General features: G+C 45.3%; 1 protein-coding gene across 3 annotated transcripts in view; it reads right to left on the bottom strand.

Moving 5' to 3' along the window:
• The window catches only part of LOC132353829 (liver carboxylesterase-like), a 65,313-nt gene that overhangs the window by 2,057 nt on the left and 37,851 nt on the right, over positions 1-25,405 (bottom strand). For all 3 annotated transcript variants that reach the window (XM_059905328.1, XM_059905329.1, XM_059905327.1), the window contains 9 exons: positions 19,009-19,153; positions 16,124-16,257; positions 13,759-13,912; positions 12,166-12,270; positions 10,214-10,318; positions 7,698-7,736; positions 7,232-7,372; positions 4,645-4,725; positions 3,785-3,932 (listed from right to left, as the gene is read on the bottom strand). In XM_059905328.1, the coding sequence (XP_059761311.1) occupies positions 3,785-3,932; positions 4,645-4,725; positions 7,232-7,372; positions 7,698-7,736; positions 10,214-10,318; positions 12,166-12,270; positions 13,759-13,912; positions 16,124-16,257; positions 19,009-19,153 (1,052 nt within the window). The remainder of the gene's footprint in view (positions 1-3,784; positions 3,933-4,644; positions 4,726-7,231; positions 7,373-7,697; positions 7,737-10,213; positions 10,319-12,165; positions 12,271-13,758; positions 13,913-16,123; positions 16,258-19,008; positions 19,154-25,405) is intronic.

Below are 25,405 nucleotides of genomic sequence, written 5' to 3'. Positions count from 1 at the left end.
GGTTATCAGCATAACAGAGAAAAACAGCTTGGGAAAAGTTCTATGACTTGCTTAAGGGTGTACTGGTGGTGGAGTTGGAACTGGATTTGAGCCGGTTATTGAATGAATGAATGAATGAATGTTGAAACTTTGGGGAAATTGATTCAAAATAACTATCGTTATAGAGGCATTGGGTCAATACATATCAACCTCTTTGCCTACTGATGCATTCACACACCAGAACGTCTAGATACATAGTTTATGTACACAGAAATACCACGACATTTCATTGCTGACAGGTTAGTCTTCATTCCCTTGGAGAATACCTGCAGCCTGACAGGTGTCTTCTATTATGCCCATTTTTGAGCGTTTCTGGTGTTTTTCACACGTATTCCAAAAAGAGTGAAGTAAATCCAAGTTGCTGGTCTGAAAGGGCAGATATTTAAATACAAGCCTATGCAGAAAGTGGACAGTCTATTCCTTGTGTCTCAGGAAACCACAATTCAGCATTTCCTTTTTCTCTGTCATCTCACAGGTCTTGCTTCCTGCTTGGCCCAGGGAGTGCTAAGGTGGTGGCAGAAGGAAGAAGGGGCCGAGGAAGGGTAAAGTTCCTCCCTCCTCCTCTCCCCTGCCCCTGCTCTCACCACCCCCTCTCTAAGCCCCAAGAAGATGTCAGTTTTCCTGCTGATGCTTCAGCAGAGTTGCCCATCTTGCTCCTTCAGGGCTAACTCACGGGCCACCCGCCTGGGGAGCTCTGTGCTTTGCATTGATCATTAGGCCCAGAGCGAGTGACTCTACCGGGGAAGGGTCAGGCCCCAAGTCAGACTGGCGGGGAAATATCACACTTTTTCCCTTCCTGGGGACAGAATCACATTTGGAAAATGCAGAAAAAAGGAACAAGAACAAAAAGATCATATCTAATCCCACCGCTCAGAGGAACCTCTGTTAATATTTTAGCACTTACCCCACTTATGTATATAAAATAAGGATACTATTGGATGTGTAGTTTTGTAATGACTATAATAATTTCTTCATATCATTAAATGTTTGTCCACTACATAGTGTAACAATATATGCCATCCTCACAGGAGGATGTAGAATAATTTATTTAATTGCCTCCCTTCCCCCCGCTCACTGCACTCTTGGTTTAGCAAGAGGCGTTGTTTGGAAGAAGCAATCCGTCTGTGGTTCCATAATCCACTTGCTAAACAACTGCTTCAGGGTCAAGCAGAACTCACTGAAAGGAGGGTGTTTACCCTTGCCTCTGCTACTCAGAAGTGTTAGAAAGGAACTCAGAACCCAACCATACAAAGAAAAACCTAGTGTGAGTGAGAGAACTTAATTATGGCAGCATGCTGCCCAAAAGATATTCTTCTTTTCATTCCTCTTCTTTTTTTTTTCAGTGTTTTGCCTTAAACCACTGAGATTTATAAAAAAATTCCTACGGGGGGACTTTTCTGGTGGTCTGGTGGTTAAGACTCTATGCTCCCAGTGCAGGGGGCCCGGGTTCAATCCCTGATCAGGGAACTAGATCCCACATGCCGCAACTAAAGATCCCACATGCCATAAGTGAAGATCCTGTGTGCCACAACTAAGACCCGGCTTAGCCAAATAAATAAATATTTTTTTAAAATTCCTATAATCACAACACACGTCTTCAAAGGAAAGTAGGGCAGAGATTTCAATAATAATAGTTAGGAGCAACAAGAGAAGCAGAGGGAAGGAGAGAGCTAGTAATAAAAAATATGCAAATTAAAACAGTGTGATGTTCTTTTTTTTGGTGAGGAAGGACTTATATAAAATTGGCAGCATTATTTTTATTCTTTTAATCTGACTATCCCAAGTGAGAGAACTAAGAAATCTATACTCTCATACACCAGAAAGCAATTTCACAAAATGTATCAAGAACTTTAAAATTCTCCTACAGCTCAGCTTAATAATTTCACTTCTAAAAACCAACTCTAAGAAAATTATTTGAGACTTGGTTAAAGATTTATGCACATAAGGCTCAGTATGATGTTTTCTGTAGCATTAAAATGAGCAGCCAGGCTAAATACCCAATAGGACAGGAATACTAAAGTAAATTTTAATCCATCATACCATGAAATAATTGATATTTTCCATGAATTTTTATTGACATTGAGGAAATGCCTATAATATAGTTGTCTATGAACATAAAATTAATTTTAAAACTATGTGTAAGACATGGAAAGGCTAATAGAAAAAAATGTCAAAACTTTATAGCTGATACTTCTAGGTGAAGGAATTATGAGTAATATATAGTTGCTTCTTTAACATGTTCCCATATTTTCAAAACTTTCTACAATGGTAAGATTAATTTTATACTCAGAAAACTACTCTATCAAAAAGAAATTGAGAGAAATACAACAATGAAAAAATGACATTGATAAACTCTGGGAAGTGCTGGCAATAAGACACTGAATTCAAAGTCACGGGATGTCAGATAAAAAACTCAAGTCCAGTATGGCTGGGAGCAGCATGGATGCTGAAGGGGATACTACAAGTCAGACACGTAGCAAGAGGCAAGACCAAATTTATGAAAGAACAGATTTGACCCCAGGCAGCCCCTCGCTGGTCATCAGGACCCTAGGGAGGAAGAAATGGTAACTAGCGCCTCCAAATTACTGTACTGAGTGCTTGGGGACAGAGTGAGTCGGCCACAGCTACGTTTTATCATGCTTATAAAGTCTCAAAGTTTAAAACCCTTCTAGCACCGTTAGGCAGAGAGGTCTGGACCACAGAACCATCTCCTGGCTTGCAGACTAGGTGAATGAGGTCTCCAAGAAATGAAGGGCCCTGTGAGTAACTCAAAAGGTATCCAAAAGGGACACCTCCTCTCCAGGTGAGCTCATCCATCCCTGACCTCACACCCTACACACAGTCTTGGGTCAATGTTGGAAGGTCCTGTGGTAGACACAGCACACACTGGGAGAAACAACAGCCAGCCACAGACACTGACGTTCTTTAGACCACGTGGCCCCACTCTTCCCATACTCACTCCTTTCAGCTTTCTTGGTCCCAGACAACACTCCTGGTCTTACTCTTGGCCTCACTCTACCCCCAGCTCCACTGGTTAACAAACTAGTTTGCAGGTAGCTCTGACCTTGGAAACTTTCCAAGACCTATCTTCCAAGATTTTCCCTCTAGCCCCACAGACCACCGCAATTCAGGTGAGGAGCCCTGTGGCAGATGCTGTCGCTGCCTCCCCATATCCTCTGCTTCCGGGCATGTCAGCCTGAGTTCCACCTCCTGCATCCACAGCTCTTTGCCTGAGGTCTCTGGCAGCCAGAGACCACTCTGCCCATGTGTGCAGCAGGTCAAAGCACCAGGGAATTAACTGCCCTTGGGAACAGCCTTCAACCAATGACTCGTCAAAGTTGGAGGATAAATATCCCAGCTCTCTTGCCACTCACTAGGGATAACCCTGAGACATGTGTTCTGCTGGTTTCCCAGAGCTCCCCAGGTCCAGGTGTCCACAGTGGATGCTTTCTTGACAGTGCAGTGTGGACTGGCTTCCTCTCCATTCATGTCACTTCTCCACTCCTCTACTGGTGTTTCCTGGGATCACCCCCCAAATAAACTCTTTGCATTTGGATCCTTTTCTCGGAGTCTGCTTCTGGTGGAAACCAAAATAGGACAGTGCCCCACCCCAGGCCAAATGCAATCAGCCTTGGATGTACGACCCTCAGCAATTTCCACATGTGTTTGTGCTGAGGGCTGGGCAGGACAGTCAGTGAAGCTGGAGCGGTCAGTGTCCCTCTCCCGTCCAATGTCTGGGACTCACCTCTGTGGTGACGGGCCATATTCACAGATGGGACACCAAACATCGCATCTGCAATCAAGTCCAGGAACAGGTCTTTCTTTCTGGCAGGGTCATCTGTTCCTCCTAAATACTTGTCAGCGGCCACCGCGGTCAGTTCCTCAGGGATGCTCTGAAATAGATCGAGTGAAAGTGACCACTGTTAAATATAAAGTGGAGACCAGACTTATGAATTATCTGTGCAGACAAAACCATTTAAGCCATGTAAGCAAAACTAACTCTAGCTCATTTCACGCACATAAGCAAAACCTAACTTAGGTTATTTTTTGTAAATCCCTCTGACAATCACAAAATAAACTTAAGTCATCTCCCTAAAATAGTATGAGATAATCACTTTTAACCAATCTCTTGCCACCTGAAAACCTCTATTGTAATAAGCAATCACTGAAAATGTTAACAACTTTCTCAGTTTCACTTTATAAGCCATCCTGTAACTTCAGGCCCCCGAGCTGCCCACCAGTCTTTGAAGGTGGAAGCCCCCAGGGCGTGAACCCCAGGGCATGAACTATTTTTTATGTACCATAAACTCTTACCAAATACTCTTCATTCATTTGGTGGTTTTAATTTTGCTATTTCTGGATTTTTGACTTCACCACCCCTGGTGAGTGACACAGTTTCTCTTCTTGTGTTAATGGTGAACTTTTTGAGCCCAGTGCAAACTTTCCCCCTCCCTCAACACTGGGTAGTGATTAAGAAAAGCAGAAAAAGTGGGGCAGAACCCCCCAGCCCCAGTCTTCATTCTGCCATTAGTTGCTTTGCAATTGGGGACAAGCCTCTTCCTCTCTTTAGGGCTCAGCCAGTTCCTGTGATTCCTAGACTCTTACAAGGATGGGGTAGGACTTCCACATGAGTGATGTGGCCGTCTTCTGGTCCAGCTTGCCTTCAGAGAATGAGTAGCCCATGAACTGTTAAAACAAAGGTTAAGCAATTGTGAATCATCCGGTAATGGCAAGAAAAACCGAAGTGACCAACAAACCAAACCAATGCAGGCTGAAGGTCACTGTCATATCTTGATGGGCATGGGTCTTTTTTTTGAGTCTTTTATTGTTTATTTATTTATTTATTTATTTAACATCTTTATTGGAGTATAATTGCTTTACAGTGGTGTGTTAGTTTCTGCTTTATAACAAAGTGAATCAGTTATACATATACATACATCCCCATATCTCTTCCCGCGTGCGTCTCCCTCCCACCCTCCCTATCCCACCCCTCTAGGTGGTCACAAAGCACCGAGCTGATCTCCCTGTGCTATGCAGCTGCTTCCCACTAGCTATATATTTTACATTTGGTAGTGTATATATGTCCATGGCACTCTCTCACTTCGTCCCAGCTTACCCTTCCCCCTCCCCATATCCTCAAGTCCATTCTCTAGTAGGTCTGTGTCTTTGTTCCCATCTTGCCCCTAGGTTCTTCATGACCATTTTTTTGTTTGTTTTTTAGATTCCATATATATGTGTTAGCATACGGTATTTGTTTTTCTCTTTCTGACTTACTTCACTCTGTAGGGCAGGGGTCTTTGATGAGTTGGGCAAAATCAATGAATCAAATGGACTTTTATATCTAGAAATCAAGGAATGCAAAGAAGATAAAGTAATTGTTAAGGGAAGCTGTCCCAGTCTTTATGTGTGTGTGTGTGTGTGTGTGTATGTATGTATATATATGTATATATATATGTGTGTGTGTGTGTATGCGTGCATATATATATATATATTTAGGCTAGAGTCTCCACAGTGGTCATCAAGACAGAGAGGGAAGGTTTCAGCCAGCCAGGTGTTGAAGTGGAGGGCTCTGGGGCAGATGACACAGACCTCACAAATACCCCGCCTGTGTTAGATAACTGAGAAAGCCCCAAATTCTGCCATTATGGTTTTGGTCCTTTGGTATAACCTCTGAAATCATTCTGAAGAACTGCAGAACCCTGCACATAATGACTCCATCAAAACTCTGCACTGGGCTTCCCTGGTGGCGCAGTGGTTGAGAATCTGCCTGCCAATGCAGGGGAAACGGGTTCGAGCCCTGGTCTGGGAAGATCCCACATGCCACGGAGCAACTAGGCCCGTGAGCCACAATTACTGAGCCTGCGTGTCTGGAGCCTGGGCTCCGCAACAAGAGAGGCCGCGATAGTGAGAGGCCCGTGCACCGCGATGAAGAGTGGCCCCCACTTGCCGCAACTAGAGAAAGCCCTCGCACAGAAACGAAGACCCAACACAGCCATAAATAAATAAATAAATAAATAAATAAATAAATAAATAAATAAATAAATAAATAAATAAATAAAATTAAAAAAAAAAAAACCTCTGCACTAAGTGGCTGGACCAAACTCTAGCACGGCTACAAGCAGCTTAAGGCCATGTCCCCAGGATGACCCCAGGCCCCCTTAAAAAGCTCTGCGCTGCCAGGAGATTTTACTGTTTGTTCTAGCCAAAACCTGGTGATAGGCAGGTATGTCCCTGAACCCTTTCTTAGTGCAGTTACTTTAGAAACCTTGTAATTATAAATCCTTTTTCTGCCCTTTGGGATGTAAAACCACTGCTCCAACCTGTTTTCTCAAGGACCTGAGAGCAAACTTTTATGAAAAGCAAACATTCAGGGGATAATTCTTGCTCTCTCCCCCAGTCCCTGTGGAAAGATAATGCCTAACTTCAGTGGGAGACTTGCTTCTACTTACACCATGGTCTCCTGTCATAAAGACAGAAGTTTGTTTCTTCTCCAGACAAATGCCAGCTAACAAATCCAGGTGGCCCAGTTTCATGGACAAATCCCCCTCCCCGTGCCCACAGCCTTAAACAGGCTCCAGCCTTTTGTTTCAGAGATTTGGGTTCAGTTTACAACTGATCTTTTCCCTATAGCAAGAGTGTCACTGAATCAAACTCATTACCACTTCAACTAGTGTCTGGCTTTGTTTATCTTTGGCAGAAGGGAAAGCTCTTCCTAACTTTTAGAAGTCAATTTTAACTCAGGAGGAAGCAGGCTCCTTTGAATCTTTCCAGTTACACGACTGAGAGTGTGGGGTGTGGGTGGGTGGAATTTATGGAGAAACTATGAAAGCACCAAGCCCAGGGGAGAGGCTGCAGGTCCTAGGCCTCACTCTCCTTAACTCCCAAGCCCCTTCCCCTTTCCAGGCCTTGGGTTTCTCATCTGCCCAATGATTATCTCTACCAGCCCTCCTGGCACTGACATTTCAGGATTCTTGGATACGAGGACAAGCAGAGAGTGTGTGGGGATGTGGGTCCCCAGGGCCGCACCACCCAGGTGACAGCTGGGCCATCGTGGAGAAGGTTTCCACGGAAATGTCAAGGTGTATGAAGGCCCCAGAGGGGGGTGCGTAGAAGGAGGGGTCCTGTGACCAGAGATGGGAGGGGTGATGTGACGGGCAGGGGAGGCGAGTCTAAGAGGCCTGCACTTTCTCACCATCGGCAGAATCCAGCCACACTCCTGCTTGTTGATTCCCACGATGTAGGGAACGGGGTGGAAATTCTTTTCAGCCAGAATCTCTTCAGGCGTCTTTGGCAGCAGCACTCCGTCAAGCACGGTGGGCAGGAAAGGAAAGCTCTGGGGAAGAGGGCAGCGTCGTGTCTGTGCTTCCCCTTCGAGGTCACACCGGCGTCCCCCTCTCCACCTGCCTGAGCTCACGGCCGGCATCGCAGACCTGCGTGCCCATGGGCGGTGGCCACATATTCAGGGTCCTAACAAAGGGGGCTAAGTCTGTGGACCCCAGAGGGCAGAACTCTGACCAGGGCCGGCAGTGCTTAGGTGATGCGGGCAAATCTTCACTCAAGTTGGTATAAACTATATAACATAACGTGTATTTAATTTGAAGGGTATGTATATCTACATGCATCTCTCCATCTATAGTCAGTTCTTGTAAGCATCTTACCTCTCTGGGGTCTCCATGTAAATCAAGAGTGAAAAATTTCTGTGAAGACAAAGGCAGAGGTTGTGGGTGAGAAGGCTTCCTGGGAGAAAAGCTGATCCTTGTGAGCTGTGCGTCAAAGGTATCAAGTCCTCCCTCCTGGTGCCACCCTGGCTGGGCTGAAAGGAAGTGGGCAGGGCACCAGCTCCCCTGGGCATGAGCACAGGGTGGAGGTATGGGACGGGGGAGGGGAGCTCTGGAGAGGACTGTTGCTTGTGCCTGCCCTGCCCTCCATCCATCTCCCCTTCTTGTTCCTCCAGGCAAAACACCCCAATTTTCCTTTGGGGGACCTCCTCTTCCCCACTCTCACTCCACGATTCCAGGCATCTATATGTGACCTGAGGTTCACCATCTCCCTGAAGACAGGGATTACTTCAGGGATGGACATGTGCCCATGTCAGTTCAAGAGTTTCCCCAAAACTTTTGCTGGAATTATTGGGAAGGAGGGTTTCTAAGCAGATAGGATGTAAGTCTAGAATACTGTTCTTATCTAACCTCCCCAGGGGACAAATCTGCCTGAGAATGAAGCCAACACAGAGAGGTAAAAAGCTGAGGGATAGAGACAGAGTCTTAATAATATCATATGTGCATCTGGATCAGGACATGCCTGAAGCCATCAACTCCTGGACTTTTCAGTTAGTAAGCTGAAGATTCTGTTACAACATACCCCTTTCTAGTTTTCTCGTCTTGCATTAGAAAATCCTGACTCATACAAGCTCACTGAAATTCACCCCACCCCACGCTTCTCTTTGTTGTGAGTTCACCAAGATTGTGCTGATTTTATTGTGACACTGTAGCTAAAAGGCCTGACCAGTATGCAGGAAGTCCCAGTAAGGGTCCCTCCGTTATGGGTTGTACCCCCGCAATCCAGGTGTGTGTGTGTGTGTGTGTGTGTGTGTGTGTGTGCGCGCGTGCCCGCGTGTGTTATTGGGGAGAGAGGATAATCATGGAAACACCTCCACGTGATCTCAGAAGATCTCAGAAGGATAACATGGGCTCTTAGGTTCTCTGGAGTCTCCCAAAGTCACCGACTCTCCCCTTATAAGTGGATCTCTTGTGCCACATGGAGAATTGCTGAAATAAATTTACCTCTTTCCAGGCATCAGGAAACAGTCGTGTTTTTGTCTTTGAACACATTGGTCACCTTATTTGAGCCTGAGAAACCAGGATCCAAGGCTACGTTGGACTTAACCCATGGAAACAGAGCAGAGTCCAGTGCTGGAGGCTGGCCGCTGGGGGTCCAGGAGCATCCGCAGGGGTCCAGGGTCCAGACAGAGAGGCCAGGCACTCGGGCTACTCCAATAGCTCCCACTGGCTCTAAATGTGGTGTTCTCTGGGTATCTGTTGTGCTGTAGCTTCCTGTGATGACCCACTACCATAGCCATCCACCAATCCTGAAATGTCACCTTCTCTGTGACATACTTGGAGTATGGGTGAATTGGGGGGATAAGTGGATAGATGGACGATAGCTAGCAGATTAGGTGATGGATGGATCATTGATTTTAGAGAAATGGATGATGAAATACAGATATATGAATGATTGATAACAGATGAATGTATGTTATAGATGAATTGATATTAGATTGATGAAAAGATATTGATGAATTGGATTAATTGGTGGATGGACAGGTGTATAATAAGATGATGAATGAATGGATGGATGAATAGGTGGATGGATGGTTGGATGGATGAATGGGTAGATATACGATTATGTGAGAATCACTAGAGGCAGACATGCAGAAAATCGGGCCATCACTGGGTTATAATTGAGGTGGTTTCTAAATTAACCAAGACAATTGTGACAACCTTTCTGAAAATCTTTGTTCTAAATAACCCCATTCCCCAAATTCAGGATGGTAATCACCTCTGAGAATATGTAATGTTTAATTTCTTAAAAATCTATCAGATTCCACTTATGAGAATGAATCTAGGATGGGCAAATTCATAGACAGAAAGTAGATTAGAGGTTTCCAGAGACAGGGGGGAAGGGGAGAATGTAGAGTTACTGTTTAAAGAGGTAGGGATTTTTTGTTTGGTATGATGACAATTTTTGGAAATAGTGGTGATGGTTGCACAGTACTATGAGTATAATTAATGCCATTGAATTGTACACTTAAAATGATTAAAACGGTAAATTGTATGTGACATATATATATATTTACAGTAAAGAAAACAGTCACATATAAAAAAATCTATCAGAAAAACAAGATTGGAAAGAGTAAGTTTTGATAGATATGAGGAGTTATTACACAGTTGTTCATTATGTTATTTTTTGTCTTTGTTAACATCTGAGATATTTCATAATAAAAAAGAAAGAAGGAAATTCCCCATTCAGATCCAGAGCTCTGACACTGCTCTTGAGAGGTGAGAAACTGTGCCAGGTAGTTTTTCCAGGGCAAGGGGACAGCTGAAATGATGAAGCCTGGGGCCATGTTTACAGGACGGGGAGCTTGTGTGGCCATGAGAGTGGATGTACTTACCATCTTCAGCGTTATCTCCAAGAGCTCGTCCTCTGTCTTCTGGCGCAGGCAGTGAATGAGGACAGCTGAGGTGGTGGTTTTACACCCAGCAAAGACAGCAATTTTCTGCAGAGATCACAGGTGACAGCAGAATTCAAGAGCCCTGTCTCTTCCCTCCATCAATAACGAAGTGTTCTGCTCCAACCTCAATTTCTAAAGTCAACACACGGTAGCAGAAGATACTCTCGACGAGTATGTCCTGGATCCCAGACGTGCCAATTATATTCCTCAGCCTCTGCTGCCTTATCTCTGTTCAAGTGGCCATAATGATCTCAAAGCTGAACATCTAAAGACAGGCAGCATGGAGTGGGGCTTAAGAGCATGGAATCCAGAATCCACTGTCTAATTTCAAATCTCGGCTCACCCAATTAATAGCCTTTTGGCCTCAGGCTAGACACTTGCAAAGTGCAGCCAGAGGGGAAGATGCAGAAGGAGAGAAGTCAGGCTCCATGATGGTGGGACCGTGTAGAGTGCACATGGGCTGCCCAGAGCCTGGTCCAGTGTCTGACATACAATCAATGCTCAGTATGTATTTGGTGAAAAATTAAATAAAAAGGCACATGAAGAAGTAGAGGGGAAGGAGGGAGAGAGAGAGAGAGAGAGAGAGCAAGAATAAGAGTCTTGGATTCTTCATTCTGCCAATTTCTGGTCCTGTTTGATAGCAAAATCCAGCACCATTTCTGCCACCTTTGTTTCCTTTAAATAAACTCCCCCTTCTTGACTTAAGCCTGATCAAGGGGCTTCTGCTGTTAATAGCCAAAGAATTCTGAAAACCAGTCTCAACAATTGTTTAAATTCTTGGTGTCTTATCTCCTCCCCTCCTGCTCACCAGGCAGTCCCTTTACGTCTGCCTGCTGCCCCCACCTGTCCACCTAACCAGCGCTCACAGCCCGACGAAAACGCTCCACATCAATGACTCCAGCGCACACTCCTCAGCAGAGCCTCCCTGCAGCTCACCCTTCCTTGGCTTCCTAACACTCTCCAAATAAAGACAAAGTCCTCACCAGGTCCTATGCAGCATGGCCCTGCCGATGGCCCCACCCTCACTTCACTCCGGGTTCCGTCTGCTCTTTCTGCTCTGGCCACAGCAGCCTTTCTCACTCTCTCTCACTTGAGATACCTGCTCCTGCCACAGGACATTTGCACAGGCTGTTCCCTCTTCCTGGATATTCTTTTCTTACCAAGTAATTTACTGTTCATCTTTCTCATCTCAACTCGTTGATCACTTTTTTTCATGAAGCCTTTCCTGAAAACCTCCCCCTATCCACTGGACTAAGTGCTCCTTTTGGATTCTGTTATAACATCAGGTATCTCTCCTCTATTGCTCTAGTCACAGTTGACATTTTGTAAGTTGTGCAATTATATAATTATTAATCTGTCTCCTCAATTATAACAGAAGCTCCATGAGGTTGCGAGATGTCAGATTATATCAAAACTATTTGTTGAGTGAATGAATGAATCAATGAATGAATTCTTCAGGAACCCACCCCAGTCACAAGCCCCCAAGGAGAATCCACTCCAGGCCCACATGGTACAAATGAGTTCACCAGACCTCAGATCCTGAGAGAGGCAAGACACAATGACAGTCCACCAGACACATCCAGCCCAGCACCCCTCCTTTAGGAAATATGGTCAGTGGACCGTGCATGGGGCTGGCAGCCCAGAGTCATGAGCTTGAGTCCGGCTCTGCCCTGATCACTCGCTGACCTTGGCAAGTGCTTCCGCTCTCTGCCCCAGTTTGCTCAGCGGTAGAAGGTGGAGGTGGGCTGAGGTGTGTCCTTGTCCTCCCTGCTCAGCCACCCTCACTTCTGTGATTCTTTGAGGATGTCAGCCGGCTCCCACAGCAAGAAAGACCCTGACAACTCCCGGAGAGCAGAGCAAAGGGTGTGGGGACAGGCCAGTGTGAGACCTACCTTAGCTGCAGCCTTCATGTCCGTCTGGACCAGGATAGAAGTGAGGGCCACACCACTCTCAGAGATGGCCCGGTGGAAGAGATTCTTGGCCAGGGGAGATAACACCTGGGAGGAGGGTGGCGAGAAAGGGAGTTTATGCTCACAGGAAGGGGTCTTCAAGAGCCACCCCCATCCACAGCCCTGTCCTGGGCTGTTCCCCTGGAGACCTTGGGGCCCGGCTTCTGCAAGAAAACCTCAGCTGGAAGGAGCCAGGAGCAGAGTGAAGGACAAAACAGGAAGTGTGTGGCACACACTGATTATAACAATCAAAGTATCTGAAAGGCAGCTCAGCAATTCCTAGCAACACTTTAAAGGCACAGTTCTGATTCCCCATTTCCATTACTTAGGATTTATTTTAAGGAAAATGATCATGGAGGCACACAAAAATCTCTAAAATGTTCGTGTTATTTATAACAGTAAAAATTGGAAATAACACAAGGTTCTAATATATGACATTGGGTAAATAAGGTATTTTTCATTCTTACAATGAAATACTATATTCGACTATACACACAAAAAATATAAAAGAATAACTAATGGTTAGGGAAATATTTGTGTTATAATATTAAGGAAGTTTTTTTGTTTAAAAATTCATAGATACAGATAGATAGGTAGATAGATGATAGATGATAGATAGATAGATAGATAGATTCATGGAAAAAAGACTAGAAAAATAAAACTGTCCATGGTGACAATCCCTGGCTAATGGGATTGTGGATGAATTTTTATTTTGGGGGAGTTATCTATGCTTTTCTTTTTTCTCCATTTTATAAAATAAAAACATTTTCCTCTGAATATTCAACTATGAATCTAACACATATGTTTTAAAAATGCAGTAATAGCACTGACCTTCTGCTCAACTGTGAGGCAGCTGGAGGGTTTCTAACAGCTCCCAGCGCCTTCTAGTGTGCTTGTCCATCTTTGCTTCCCTCAGTGTCTCCTTATTCCCATTCCCCACATCAGGCTCCCAGGTTGTGTCTGTGTTCCATATCCCCGGTCCCATCCCCCCTTCCATCCTCCTTCCTCTCTCTACCCCTCCTCCCCCAGCCCAGCTCCATCCTCAGTCCCAGAGACTGCTGCCCTCCTTCCTGAGCATGAACAAGCCATCAGACCTCCTCAGAGGAGGCCTCTGACCTGTTCTTAGTGCTCGTGTCCCCTTGAACTGTAGATCTGGCTTCAAGGCAAATAATGACATTGCACCCAACTTCATGGTTGCCTCTTTTTATTCAGAATTTACACCCACCCCTACTTCCCAAGAGGAGTGAGATGAGTACTAACGGTAAAATGATTAGGAAGGAGAGTAAGAGCTCAACCAACACAGGACAGGAGGAATGTCTCAGTTGCAGCCGTGGCTGGAGATATGGCCCCAGGATGCTAAGCTGAGCTCTGGAGGGCCAAGGAGAGTTTGGCCGTAACTTTCCACCATCTGACGCTGCACAGACTAGGGTCAGCCTTGAATCCAGGTCTTATAAGTAAAGGTCCCATGACTAGACTGGCTGGTCTGCAAGGGGTCCCATCGGTAGCCACATCAGGGCCAGGGCCAGGAACACTTACAAGAATAGAGACACTTTCCCCTCCTGCCGACTCTCCAAAGATGGTCACAGAGCCTGGATCCCCTCCGAAGTTGGCAATGTTCTCCTGGACCCAGTGCAGTGCGGCCAACTGGTCCAAATGACCCCAGTTCCCCCGGCTGTGTTCATCCCCTGTGCTGTGAGTAAGAGAACAGGGTGGGGTTGAGAACAGAGATGTCACAGCAGGGCCCTCAGGACCACAGATGGGGCTGGGGGTCTGGGTGAGCCTTCTGGAAAAGGCTGGGCTTCCACAGCACTGACACTGGGGTCTTCACCTGCCTCCCATCCTGCAGCATTGTTCCGCTGTAGCGCTCTACACATCCATCCCACATCTATTTATTGAGCATCTACTATTCTACAGTTCCAAAGGGAATTCCAGGCAGAAGAAACAGCACAGGCAAAGGCCCCGGGGTCCAGTGAACAAAAGAGTGAGTCTAGGACATACAGCTACAGAGGGCCCTGAGGGCCTCGGTAAGGATGTCAATGTCATCTTGAGTAAGTTAGGAAGCCATTGCAGGGATGACATGATTCCATTTATGTCTTAAATGATCACTTTGGCTGCTGTGTGGATCAGACATGGTGTAAAATAGCAGGGTTATAAAAGTAGGTGTTATGGGACTTCCCTGGTGGTACAGTGGTTAAGACTCACGTGCCCATTGCAGGGGGCCTGGGTTCGATCCCTGGTCAGGGAACTAGATCCCACATGCATGCTGCAACCAAGAGTTCACATGCAGCAACTAAGGAGCCTGCGAGCCACAACTAAGGAGCACACCTGCCACAACTAAGAACCAGCACGACCAAATAAAGAAATAAAATATTTTTAAACAAAGTAGGTGTTATTACAACAATCCAGGGGAGAGACACAGAGTGCTTTGAACAGGGTGACCACAAGGGAGGAGGTGAGAAGTGGTTGGATCCTGAATACATTGTAAAGGTGGAGCCAAGAGGATTTGCTGGTGACTGGATGTGGGGTGTGAGAAAAAGAAAAGAATCCAAGTGCCCACAGGCTTTTATCCTGAGTAACTGGAAGGGTGGAGCTGCCTGCAGCTGAGCAGGAGGCCCTGTGGGGAAAGGAGGAGTGTTTGGGGGGAGGGGCATTGGGAGTCAAGGGTTAAGTTTGTCTGTGGAAGGGAGAGGTGCCCTCAGATGTCCCATGGGGATGGCAGGAGGTAGTTAATGATGTACCTGTGGGTTTCAAAGGAGAAATGGGCTAAAAATAGGGAGCTTGGAAGTGCCCCCAAGGTCACTCAGGGAACCAGTGGGACAGAGAAGAAGATGCACACAGAGGCTGAGATGGGGAGGGGGAGGGCCCGGGAGGGGCCGAGAAGGAGCAGCCATGAGGGAGGAGGTGGCCAGGAGCCAAGAGAAGGAAATTTTTCAAGAAGATTTGAGGGATCACGTGCGGTTGCTGCCAAGGCTGGGCCACTGGTGACCTGGACCAGAGCAGTCTGGTGTCTGGTTGGGCTGAAACCCAGACTGACGTGGCAGAGGAGAGCCTGGGGGAGAGGAAGGGGGGAGAGTGTACGCAGTTATACTGTAACTGGGAGCAGCCGTGGGCCGTGGGGGAAGGAGATGAGGAGTCTCGGTGAAGGTGACACATCCCGGGACATGACTCGCCTGGGACAACCCTCCTCCAGCCCATAGGTCTTTCCAGTGAGATGACCACCCCTCCCCCAGCCCACGCACCAGCCATCTGAGGGTAAGAGGTCCTGGGGCTGGTGCATTCAGAAAAGGCTCAGTAACTGTGCCTGCAGGAAGTCCGGTTCCTGTCCCCACGGAGACTCCATGGAGGAGACTCGAGCCTTCGCTCACGCATGTGCCAAGCTCCACGAAGGAAATGGGGTGAGTGGGCCCTACGCTCCTCCCAGTAGATGTGCCCACTGGAGTCAGGTGCTCGTTACAACCTCCCAGTTCCAGCCACCCGTTCCCCCACCTACAAGACTTTACGGAGCTCCCACATGAGTCTGCTCCTTCTTTACTTCCCCACGAGGTAAGATGTATAAGCCTCTAACTGCTGCGCTGCATGTTAACTGTCATCTTAGAGGCATGCAACATGCTGGGCCGCACAGGTGAAAAAGAGATGAGTACTTCAGACGAGGTAACATTTGGGTTGGGCTTTGCAGGAATAATAGGAGCTTGTCAGGCAGATTAAGCATTTTACATGCAAGTAAGTGGACCAGGGTGGCTGGGGAAGGAGAAGGTAGGTAGAGAGCCCAATTATGAGGGGACTTGCACGTCTTAGTAGGGAACCTAGCAAAGAACCCTTTGAGGGCTTGCATGACCAGAGTGGGGTCCTAGCACTCCCACACTGAGGGTCAGTGTGCCATGAGGAGAGGCCAGTGTCTTACCTGAAGAATCCCCAGATGCCCAGGCGGTACTGAATGGTCACCACCACCACGTTTTCATGGGCAGAGAGGGCCAGCCCATCATAGGTTGATGCCCCGCCCAACGTCAGACCTCCTCCGTGGATCCACACCATCACCTGGACGGGGAGGAAGCAACCATACGGGTCATAGGAAGCAGAGCCGGGAAAGACCTCAAGAGGCGGTCTGGTTTGGTCACCTACCCGTTCTCTCAGCTGTGGCCCAGGCCACCACCCCACTCAGCGCGCCCTGGCTGTCCCTGCCTGTCTCCCCTGCCCCAGTGCCACCTCCTGCCAGGGCTCTTCATGCTGAGAACATCATCATGGCAACAGCCAAGGCTAAGAGCGTCATCTTCTCCCCAACACTCCCCCCGCCCTCACTCCTGGACCCCTCACGCAGCTCAGCACACTCTGCATGCAACGGCCCTTGGTTAGAAGCTTATTTCAGCTTCACCTTAGTTACCTTTTGTGTGGTGAAATAAACTTCTCACGTGAATGATGATCATGTCAAGAAGCACACGCCCCGGGTGGTACCTCTTCTTAATAGGCCTTCCCGCTGCCTCCTCTGCTCCCCAGATCTCACCCATCCTCCAAAGCCCAGCCTAAAAGCCACCTCCTCTAAGAAGTCTTCAATCATTTGATGAATATGATCTGAAAACCTACTAGGTGCCAGGGACTGTGCTAAGAATTGAGGCTGAGAGTGGACATGACAATTCATAATGCATGGCCCTGAATTTAAAGAGTTCACATAGCAAAGAAGTGAGAATGGCTAAAATAATAGTATAATGATTTTGTTAGGGCTTCCCTGGTGGTGCAGTTGTTAAGAATCCACCTGCCAATGCAGGGGACACAGGTTCGAGCCCTGGTCCAGGAAGATCCCACATACCGCGGAGCAACTAAGTCCGTGTGCCACAACTACTGAAGCCCAGGCGCCTAGAGCCCGTGCTCCGTAACAAGAGAGGCGGTGAGAAGCCCGTGCACCACAACAAAGAGTAGCCCCCGCTTGCCACAACTAGAGAAAGCCCGCGCGCAGCAATGAAGACCCAACGCAGCCAAAAATAATAAATAAATAAAATAAATAAATTAAAAAAAATGATTTTGTTAATAAAAAAAAATCAAAGAACTCATACATGAACTATGTGTCAAGTACTGCTCTAAGCATTTAAAAATAAACCATCCACGAGATAGGGACTACCATTGTCCCATTTCACAGACAGGAAAACTGAGGCACTTAACCACCCTGAGGTCACACAGCTAATAGGCGGTGGAGGCAGGACTTGATCCCAGGCAGTCTGGCTCCAGAGTCCACATGTTGAGCTGCCCAGCACACGGCAGCCAACGGCCACGGTGCAGTAGGCTGGCTGTTGGGGCAGGAGGAATTTCTTCCCTTCAACTCTAACTAATGCATCAGCAAGACTTGCCTCATGTGCTGTGTCAGACACTGACATAAATCTTGATATTCATCATTGAACACTTGTGTGCGATTATCCCTGATTTGAGGAAACAGAGCCAGGTTTCTCAGCTAGTAAAAGGCAGAACCAGGATTTACACCCAGACCCTGCGGTTCCAGAGCCTGTGTCCATAGTAGAGGTTCTCCAGCTTCAGGTTCCTGGAGCCCCTGCTCCTCCTACACCTCTGATCCCTGCCTACTTCTGGGCAGAGGGACTGAGTGTGCAGTCATCTCTGAGTCCAGGCTGAGCCAAGGGCTGGTCAGCAGTGATTTGCTGAAGAAGCTAGTCCAGCTCTGTGCAACCCAGATGCTAAGATCCTCCAAGGCAGGGCTGTGTGGTCATGGTTTTATGTTCCTCCTTTCTCTTAACCCCCAATTCTACCTATGCATATGGGGGCGCTGAGTATGTACTAGGGGAATGAATGAATGAATGCATGAATGAATGAATGAACAATTGTCCCCACCTCTTTGAGCCAAGCATGTGCAGGGCCACCTTCTAGTCACAAGTTCACAGATGCCCTCCTCCACACCTGGGCACCATGCCAGGGGTGTTCCTGGGAGATGGCTGGGTGCTCACACCCCTCCTGTCTCTACCCCACTGACCCCTCCTTTCCCAGCAGACCAGCGCCACCCTCCAGCCTGAGTCTGGAAGGCTGCCCCATCTCTGGGCTTCCATTTATTCTGGAAATGCTGACTCACTGGGTCATCAGCTTGTGTCAAAGACAATTAGGAAGTGAAATTATCTACAATAAAATCTTGATAGTTGGCAAAGGCAAAGGAACGTGCTTCTCTGTTTCTCCAGGCTCTGCACCCTCCACGTGTGACACTGAGACACTGAAAGTTTGTCAGAGAAGGTCTTTGTGTGCTGAGGAAAGGCCACACACAGGCTCCACTTGCTAGTGTGTGTGTCTCAAAGAGCGTGACTTGGAGATCAGGAGACCCGTGCTCTAGTCCTGCCAACCCTACTCTGTGACCTCGCCTTCCCCTCACTGGGCTTCAGTTTCTCTATCTGTAACGGAAGGGTTGGGCTGTTGGCTTACCTCTAAGATTCCTTCCAGCTCTGACTTTATTGGAAATTATGTCTTAGCCACCCTGGGTATCATATTCCTAATCTAACAAGTAAGAGTAATCCTTCTTGTCCATCTATTAGCATGAGAGACCTTAGAAAAATTAAAATGTGCATTACAGATGCACAGCAAACTCCCCCAGAGGCCCTATGTCTGTCACTATGGGAAACTGAGGTGTGGAAAACCTGTGTTCCCCGATGCCAGGTTTGGCTGTGGTGATAAAGAAATCCCTGGGGCCCCTGGGGAACAGCCTGGGGCCCCTGGAACAGCCTTGGTCCAAGACGCCCCAACCCAACACTGCCTTCATCCCCTTCCAGTCCACACCAGCCTTGCCCATTTGTTCCCACTGCTTACCGGCAGCCTGCTTCTCTTCCTCAAGTCAGCAGGAGTGTAAATATTTAGGTAAAGACAGTCTTCGGAAAACTTGAGATTAATGTTCTCCTTTCTGTTGGTAAAGAGCTCTGAGAGCCTCTGCCCCGCCACTGGGTCTTGGGAGCACCTGGGAGGGGCAAGGAGAGAAAAGAATTCTTGAAGTTCAATCAGAGCTGACCAAGGAGATGTCTCCTGCGGTCAGGCCAGGTCTTGCACTGGCAGGTTTAGGGCAGTAAATAGAGTTGTTCTCACCAGACTCAAGACACTGGGTTAGGTAGGAGGCTACCAGAGCCATCCGATGGGGGCTTCTCAGGCTCACCAAGGTCTCCCAGGACCAGGTATGGTGAGGCCTGACCCTCTTCCCTTTCTGGGGCCTTTGGGAGGCCCTGAGTCAAGGAAGGAAGCTGCCCATATGCTGATGGGCCTGGGAAAGGACAATTTCCTGCATGCCCTGGGTCCAGACCAGCTCTCCGCTGGGTGCTGTATGATGCCCGCTACAGGGTGACCATATTCTGCCAACAGGGAAACATGTTCTAGTCCACGGGAGACTTCCATAAACCAGGAGAAATCACTCAATGGCAGTTATTTACGGCCTACAACAGGTCAGAGGTGAAATATTTGTGGGGCAGCTTTAGGAGAACTACGTTCTAGTCCTGCCTCAGCCTAATTTGCTGGATTTCCTTGGGTGAATTCTTTGCCTGCTCTGGGCCCCAGTCTGCTCCTCTGTGTAAATGAGGGGAGTGATTTCCATAAGGGTCCTGCAGCACTGACGTGCTAAAATTCTATCATCAACCCATCACAGGCAAGAACTATTGGTTGGTCTAATAGGAGATTTTATTTTTAATCATTTAAATTTTATTTTATTTATTTTTTTATACAGCAGGTTCTTATTAGTTATCTATTTTATACATATTAATGTATATATGTCAATCCCAATCTCCCAATTCATCACACCACTACCACCACTCCCCACCGTGCTTTCCCCGCTTGGTGTCCATACGTTTGTTCTCTATATCTTTGTCTCTATTTCTGCCCTGCAAACCGGTTCATCTGTACCATTTTTCTAGATTCCACATATATGCGTTAATATACGATATTTGTTTTTCTCTTTCTGACTTACTTCACTCTGTATGACAGACTCTAGGTCCATCTACCTCACTACAAATAACTCAATTTCGTTTCTTTTTATGGCTGAGTAATATTCCATTGTATATATGTGCCACATCTTCTTTATCCATTCATCTGTCGATGGACACTTAGGTTGCTTCCATGTCCTGGCTATTGTAAATAGAGCTGCAATGAACATTGTGGTACATGACTCTTTTGGAATTATGGTTTTCTCAGGGTATATGCCCAGTAGTGGGATTGCTGGGTGGTATGGTAGTTCTATTTTTAGCTTTTAAAGGAACCTCCATACTGTTCTCCATAGTGGCTGTATCAATTTACATTCCCACCAACAGTGAAAGAGGGTTCCCTTTTCTCCACACCCTCTCCAGCATTTATTGTTTGTAGATTTTTCTTTTTAATTTATTTATTTTTGGCTGTGTTGGGTCTTCGTTTCTGTGTGAGGGCTTTCTCTAGTTGCAGCAAGCGGGGGCCACTCTTCATCGCGGTGCGCGGGCCTCTCACTATTGTGGCCTCTGTTGTTGCGGAGCACAGGCTCCAGACACGCAGGCTCGGTAGTTGTGGCTCACGGGCCTAGTTGCTCCACAGCATGTGGGATCTTCCTAGACCAGGGCTCGAACCCATGTCCCCTGCATTGGCAGGCAGATTCTCAACCACTGCGCCACCAGGGAAGCCCTGTTTGTAGATTTTTTGATGATGGCCATTCTGACTGGTGTGAGGTGATACCTCATTGTAGTTTCGATTTGCATTTCTCTAACAATTAGTGATGTTGAGCATCCTTTCATGTGCTTGTTGGCAATCTGTATATCTTCTTTGGAGAAATGTCTATTTAGGTCTTCTGCCCATTTTGGGATTGGGTTGTTTGTTTTTTTGATATTGAGCTGCATGAGCTGCTTGTAAATTTTGGAGGTTAATCCTTTGTCAGTTGCTTTATTTGCAAATATTTTCTCCCATTATGAGGTTTGTCTTTTCGTCTTGTTTATGGTTTCCTTTGCTGTGCAAAAGCTTTGAAGTTTCATTAGGTCCCATTTGTTTATTTTTGTTTTTATTTCCATTACTCTAGGAGGTGGGTCAAAAAAGATCTTGCTGTGATTTTTGTCAAAGAGTGTTCTTCCTATGTTTTCCTCTAAGGGTTTTATAGTGTCCGGTCTTACAGTTAGGTCTTTAATCCATTTTGAGTTTATTTTTGTGTATGGTGTTAGGGAGTGTTCTAATTTCATTCTTTTACATGTAGCTGTCCAGTTTTCCCAGCACCACTTATTGAAGAGATTGTCTTTTCTCCATTGTATATCCTTGCCTCCTTTGTCATAGAACAGTTGACCATAGGTGCATGGGTTTATCTCTGGGCTTTCTATCCTGTTCCATTGATCTATATTTCTGTTTTTGTGCCAGTACCATACTGTCTTGATTACTGTAGCTTTGTAGTATAGTCTGAAGTCAGGGAGTCTGATTCCTCTAGCTCCGTTTTTATCCCCTCAAGATTGCTTTGGCTATTCGGAGTCTTTTGTGTCTCCATACACATTTTAAGATTTTTTGTTCTAGTTCTGTAAAAAATGCCACTGGCAATTTGATAGGGATTGCATTGAATCTGTAGATTGCTTTGGGTAGTAGAGTCATTTTCACAATATTGATTCTTCCAATTCAAGAACGTGGTATATCTCTCCATCTGATTGTGTCATCTTTGATTTCTTTCATCAGTGTCATATAGTTTTCTGAGTACATGGCTTTTACCTCCTTAGGTGGTTTATTTCTAGGTATTTTATTCTTTTTATTGCAGTGGTGAATGGGATTGTTTCCTTAATTTCTCTTTCTGATCTTTCATTGTTAGTGTATAGGAATGCAAGAGATTTCTGTGCATTAATTTTGTATCCTGCAACTTTACCAAATTCATTGATTAGCTCTAGTAGTTTTCTGATAGCATCTTTAGGATTATCTCTGTATACTATCATGTCATCTGCAAACAGTGACAGTTTTACTTCTTCTTTTCCAATTTGTATTCCTTTTATTTCTTTTTCTTCTCTGATTTCTAGGACTTCCAAAACTTTGTGGAATAATAGTGGTGAGAGTGGACATCCTTGTCTTGTTCCTGAGCTTAGAGGAAATACTTTCAGTTTTTCACCATTGAGAATGATGTTGGCTGTGGGTTTGTCCTATATGGCCTTTATTATGTTGAGGTAGGTTCCCTCTATGCCCACTTTCTGGAGAGTTTTTATCATAAATCAGTGTTGAATTTTGCCAAAAGCTTTTTCTGCATCTATTGAGATGATCATATGGTTTTGATCCTTCAGTTTGTTAATATGGTGTATCACATTGATTAATTTGCATATACTGAAGAATCCTTGCGTCCCTGGGATAGATCCCAGTTGGTCATGCTGTATGATCCTTTTAATGTGTTGTTGGATTCTGATTGCTAGTATTTTGTTGAGGATTTTTGCATCTATATTCATCAGTGATATTGGTCTGTAATTTTCTTTTTTTGTAGTATCTTTATTTGGTTTTGGTATCAGGGTGATGGTGGCCTCATAGAATGAGTTTGGGAGTGTTTCTTCCTCTGCAATTTTTTGGAAGAGTTTGAGAGGGATGGGTGTCAGCTCTTCTCTAAATGTTTGATAGAACTCACCTGTGAAGCCATCTGGTCCTGGGCTTTTGTTTGTTGGAAGATTTTTAATCACAGTTTCAATTTCATTACTTGTGATTGGTCTGTTCATATTTTCTATTTCTTCCTGGTTCAGTCTTGGAAGGTTATACCTTTCGAAGAATTTGTCCATTTCTTCCAGGTTGTCCATTTTATTGGCATAGAGTTGCTTGTAGTAGTCTCTTATGATGCTTTGCATTTCTGCGGTGTCTGTTGTAACTTCTCCTTTTTCATCTAATTTTATTGATTTGAGTCCTTTCCCTCTTTTTCTTGATAAGTCTGGCTAAAGGTTTATCAATTTTGTTTATCTTCTCAAAGAAGCAGCTTTTAGTTTTATTGATCTTTGCTACTGTTTTCTTTGTTTCTATTTCATTTACTTCTGCTCTGGTCTTTATGATTTCTTTACTTCTACTAACTCTGGGTTTTGTTTGTTCTTCTTTCTCTAGTTCCTTTAGGTGAAAGTTTAGATTGTTTATTTGAGATTTTTCTTGTTTCTTTAGGTAGCATTGTATTGCTACAAGCTTCCCTCTTAGAACTCCTTTTGCTGCATCCCGTGGGTTTTGGATCATCATGTTTTCGTTGTCATTTGTCTCTAGGTATTTTTTGATTTCCTCTTTGATTTCTTCAGTGATCTCTTGGTTATTCAGTAACGTATTGTTCATCCTCCACGTGTTTTTCCCTGTAACTGATTTCTAATCTCATAGCGTTGTGGTCAGAAGAGATGCTTGATATGATTTCAATTTTATTAAATTTACCGAGGCTTGATTTGTGACCCAAGATGTGATCTATCCTAGAGAATGTTCCATGTGCACTTGAGAAGAAAGTGTAAATCTGCCGTTTTTGGAGGGAATGTCCTATAAATATCAATTAAATCTACCTGGTCTATTGTGTCATTTAAAGCTTTTGTTTCCTTATTAATTTTCTGTCTGGATGATCTGTCCATTGGTGTAAGGGAGGTGTTAAAGTCCCCCACTATTATTGTGTTACTGTTGATTTCCTCTTTTATAGCCGTTAGCATTTGCCTTACGTATTGAGGTCTTCCTATGTCGGGTGCATATATATTTATAAGTGTTATATCTTCTTGGATTGATCCCTTGACCATTATGTAGTGTCCTTCCTTGTCTCTTGTAACATTCTTTATTTTAAAGTCTATTTTATCTTATATGAGTATTGCTACTCCAGCTTTCTTTTGATTTCCATTTGCATGGAATATCTTTTTCCATCCCCTCACTTTCAGTCTGTATGTGTCCGTAGGTCTGAAGGGGGTCTCCTGTAGACAGCATATATACAGTTCTTGTTTTTGTATCCATTCAGTGAGCCTGTGTCTTTTGGCTGGAGCATTTAATCCATTCACGTTTAAGGTAATTATCGATATGCATGTTCCTATTACCATTTTCTTAATTGTTTAGGGTTTGTTTTTGTAGGTCGTTTTCTTCTCTTGTGTTTCCCACTTACAGAAGTTCCTTTAGCATTTGTTGTAAAGCTGGTTTGGTGGTGCTGAATTCTCTTAGCTTTTGCTTGTCTGTAAAGCTTTTGATTTCTCTGTGAAATCTGAATGAGATCCTTGCTGGGTAGAGTAATCTTGGTTGTAAGTTCTTCTCTTTCATCACTTTAAATATATTGTGTCACTCCCTTCTGGCTTGTAGAGTTTCTGCTGAGAAATCAGCTCTTAACCTTATGGGAGTTCCCTTGTATGTTATATGTTGTTTTTCCCTTGTTGCTTTTAATAGTTTTTCTTTGTCTTTAATATTTGTCAGTTTGATTACTATGTGTCTCAGCATGTTTCTCCTTGGGTTTATCCTGTATGGGACTCTCTGTGTTTCCTGGACTTGGGTGGCTATTTCCTCTCCCATGTTAGGGAAGTTTTCGACTATAATCTTTTCAAATATTTTCTTGGGTCCTTTTTCTCTCTCTTCTCCTTCTGGGACCCCTATAATGTGAATGTTGGTGTGTTTAATGTTGTCCCAGAGGTCTCTTAGGCTGTCTTCATTTCTTTTCATTCTATTTTCTTTATTCTGTTCCGTGGCAGTGATTTCCACCATTCTGTCTTCCAGGTCACTTATCTGTTCTTCTGCCTCAGTTATTCTGCTATTGATTCCTTCCAGTGTATTTTTCATTTCAGTCATTGTATTGTTCATCTCTGTTTTTTCTTTAATTCTTCTAGGTCTTTGTTAAACATTTCTTGCATCTTCTCAATCTTTGCCTCCATTCTTTTTCTTAGTTCCTGGATCATCTTCACTATCATTATTCTGAATTCTTTTCCTGGAAGGTTGCCTATCTGTACTTCATTTAGTTGTTTTTCTGGTGTTTTATCTTGTTCCTTCATCTGGTACATATTCCTCTCCCTTTTCATTTTGTCTCTCTTTCTGTGAATGTGGTTTTCGATCCATAGGCTGCAGGACTGTAGTTCTTCTTGCTTCTGCTGTCTGCCCTCTGGTGGATGAGGCTACCTAAGAGTCTTGTACGAGCTTCCTGATGGGAGGGACTGGTGGTGGGTAGAGCTGGGTGTTGCTCTGGTGGGCAGAGCTCAGTACAACTTTAATCTGCTTGTCTGCTGATGGGTGGGGCTGAGTTCCCTCCCTGTTGGTTGTTTGGCCTGAGGTGACCCAGCACTGGACC

Source organism: Balaenoptera ricei, chromosome 19 (assembly GCF_028023285.1).
Source record: "Balaenoptera ricei isolate mBalRic1 chromosome 19, mBalRic1.hap2, whole genome shotgun sequence".
NCBI lineage: Eukaryota > Metazoa > Chordata > Mammalia > Artiodactyla > Balaenopteridae > Balaenoptera > Balaenoptera ricei.
This window is presented reverse-complemented; position numbering and strand designations above follow the sequence as displayed.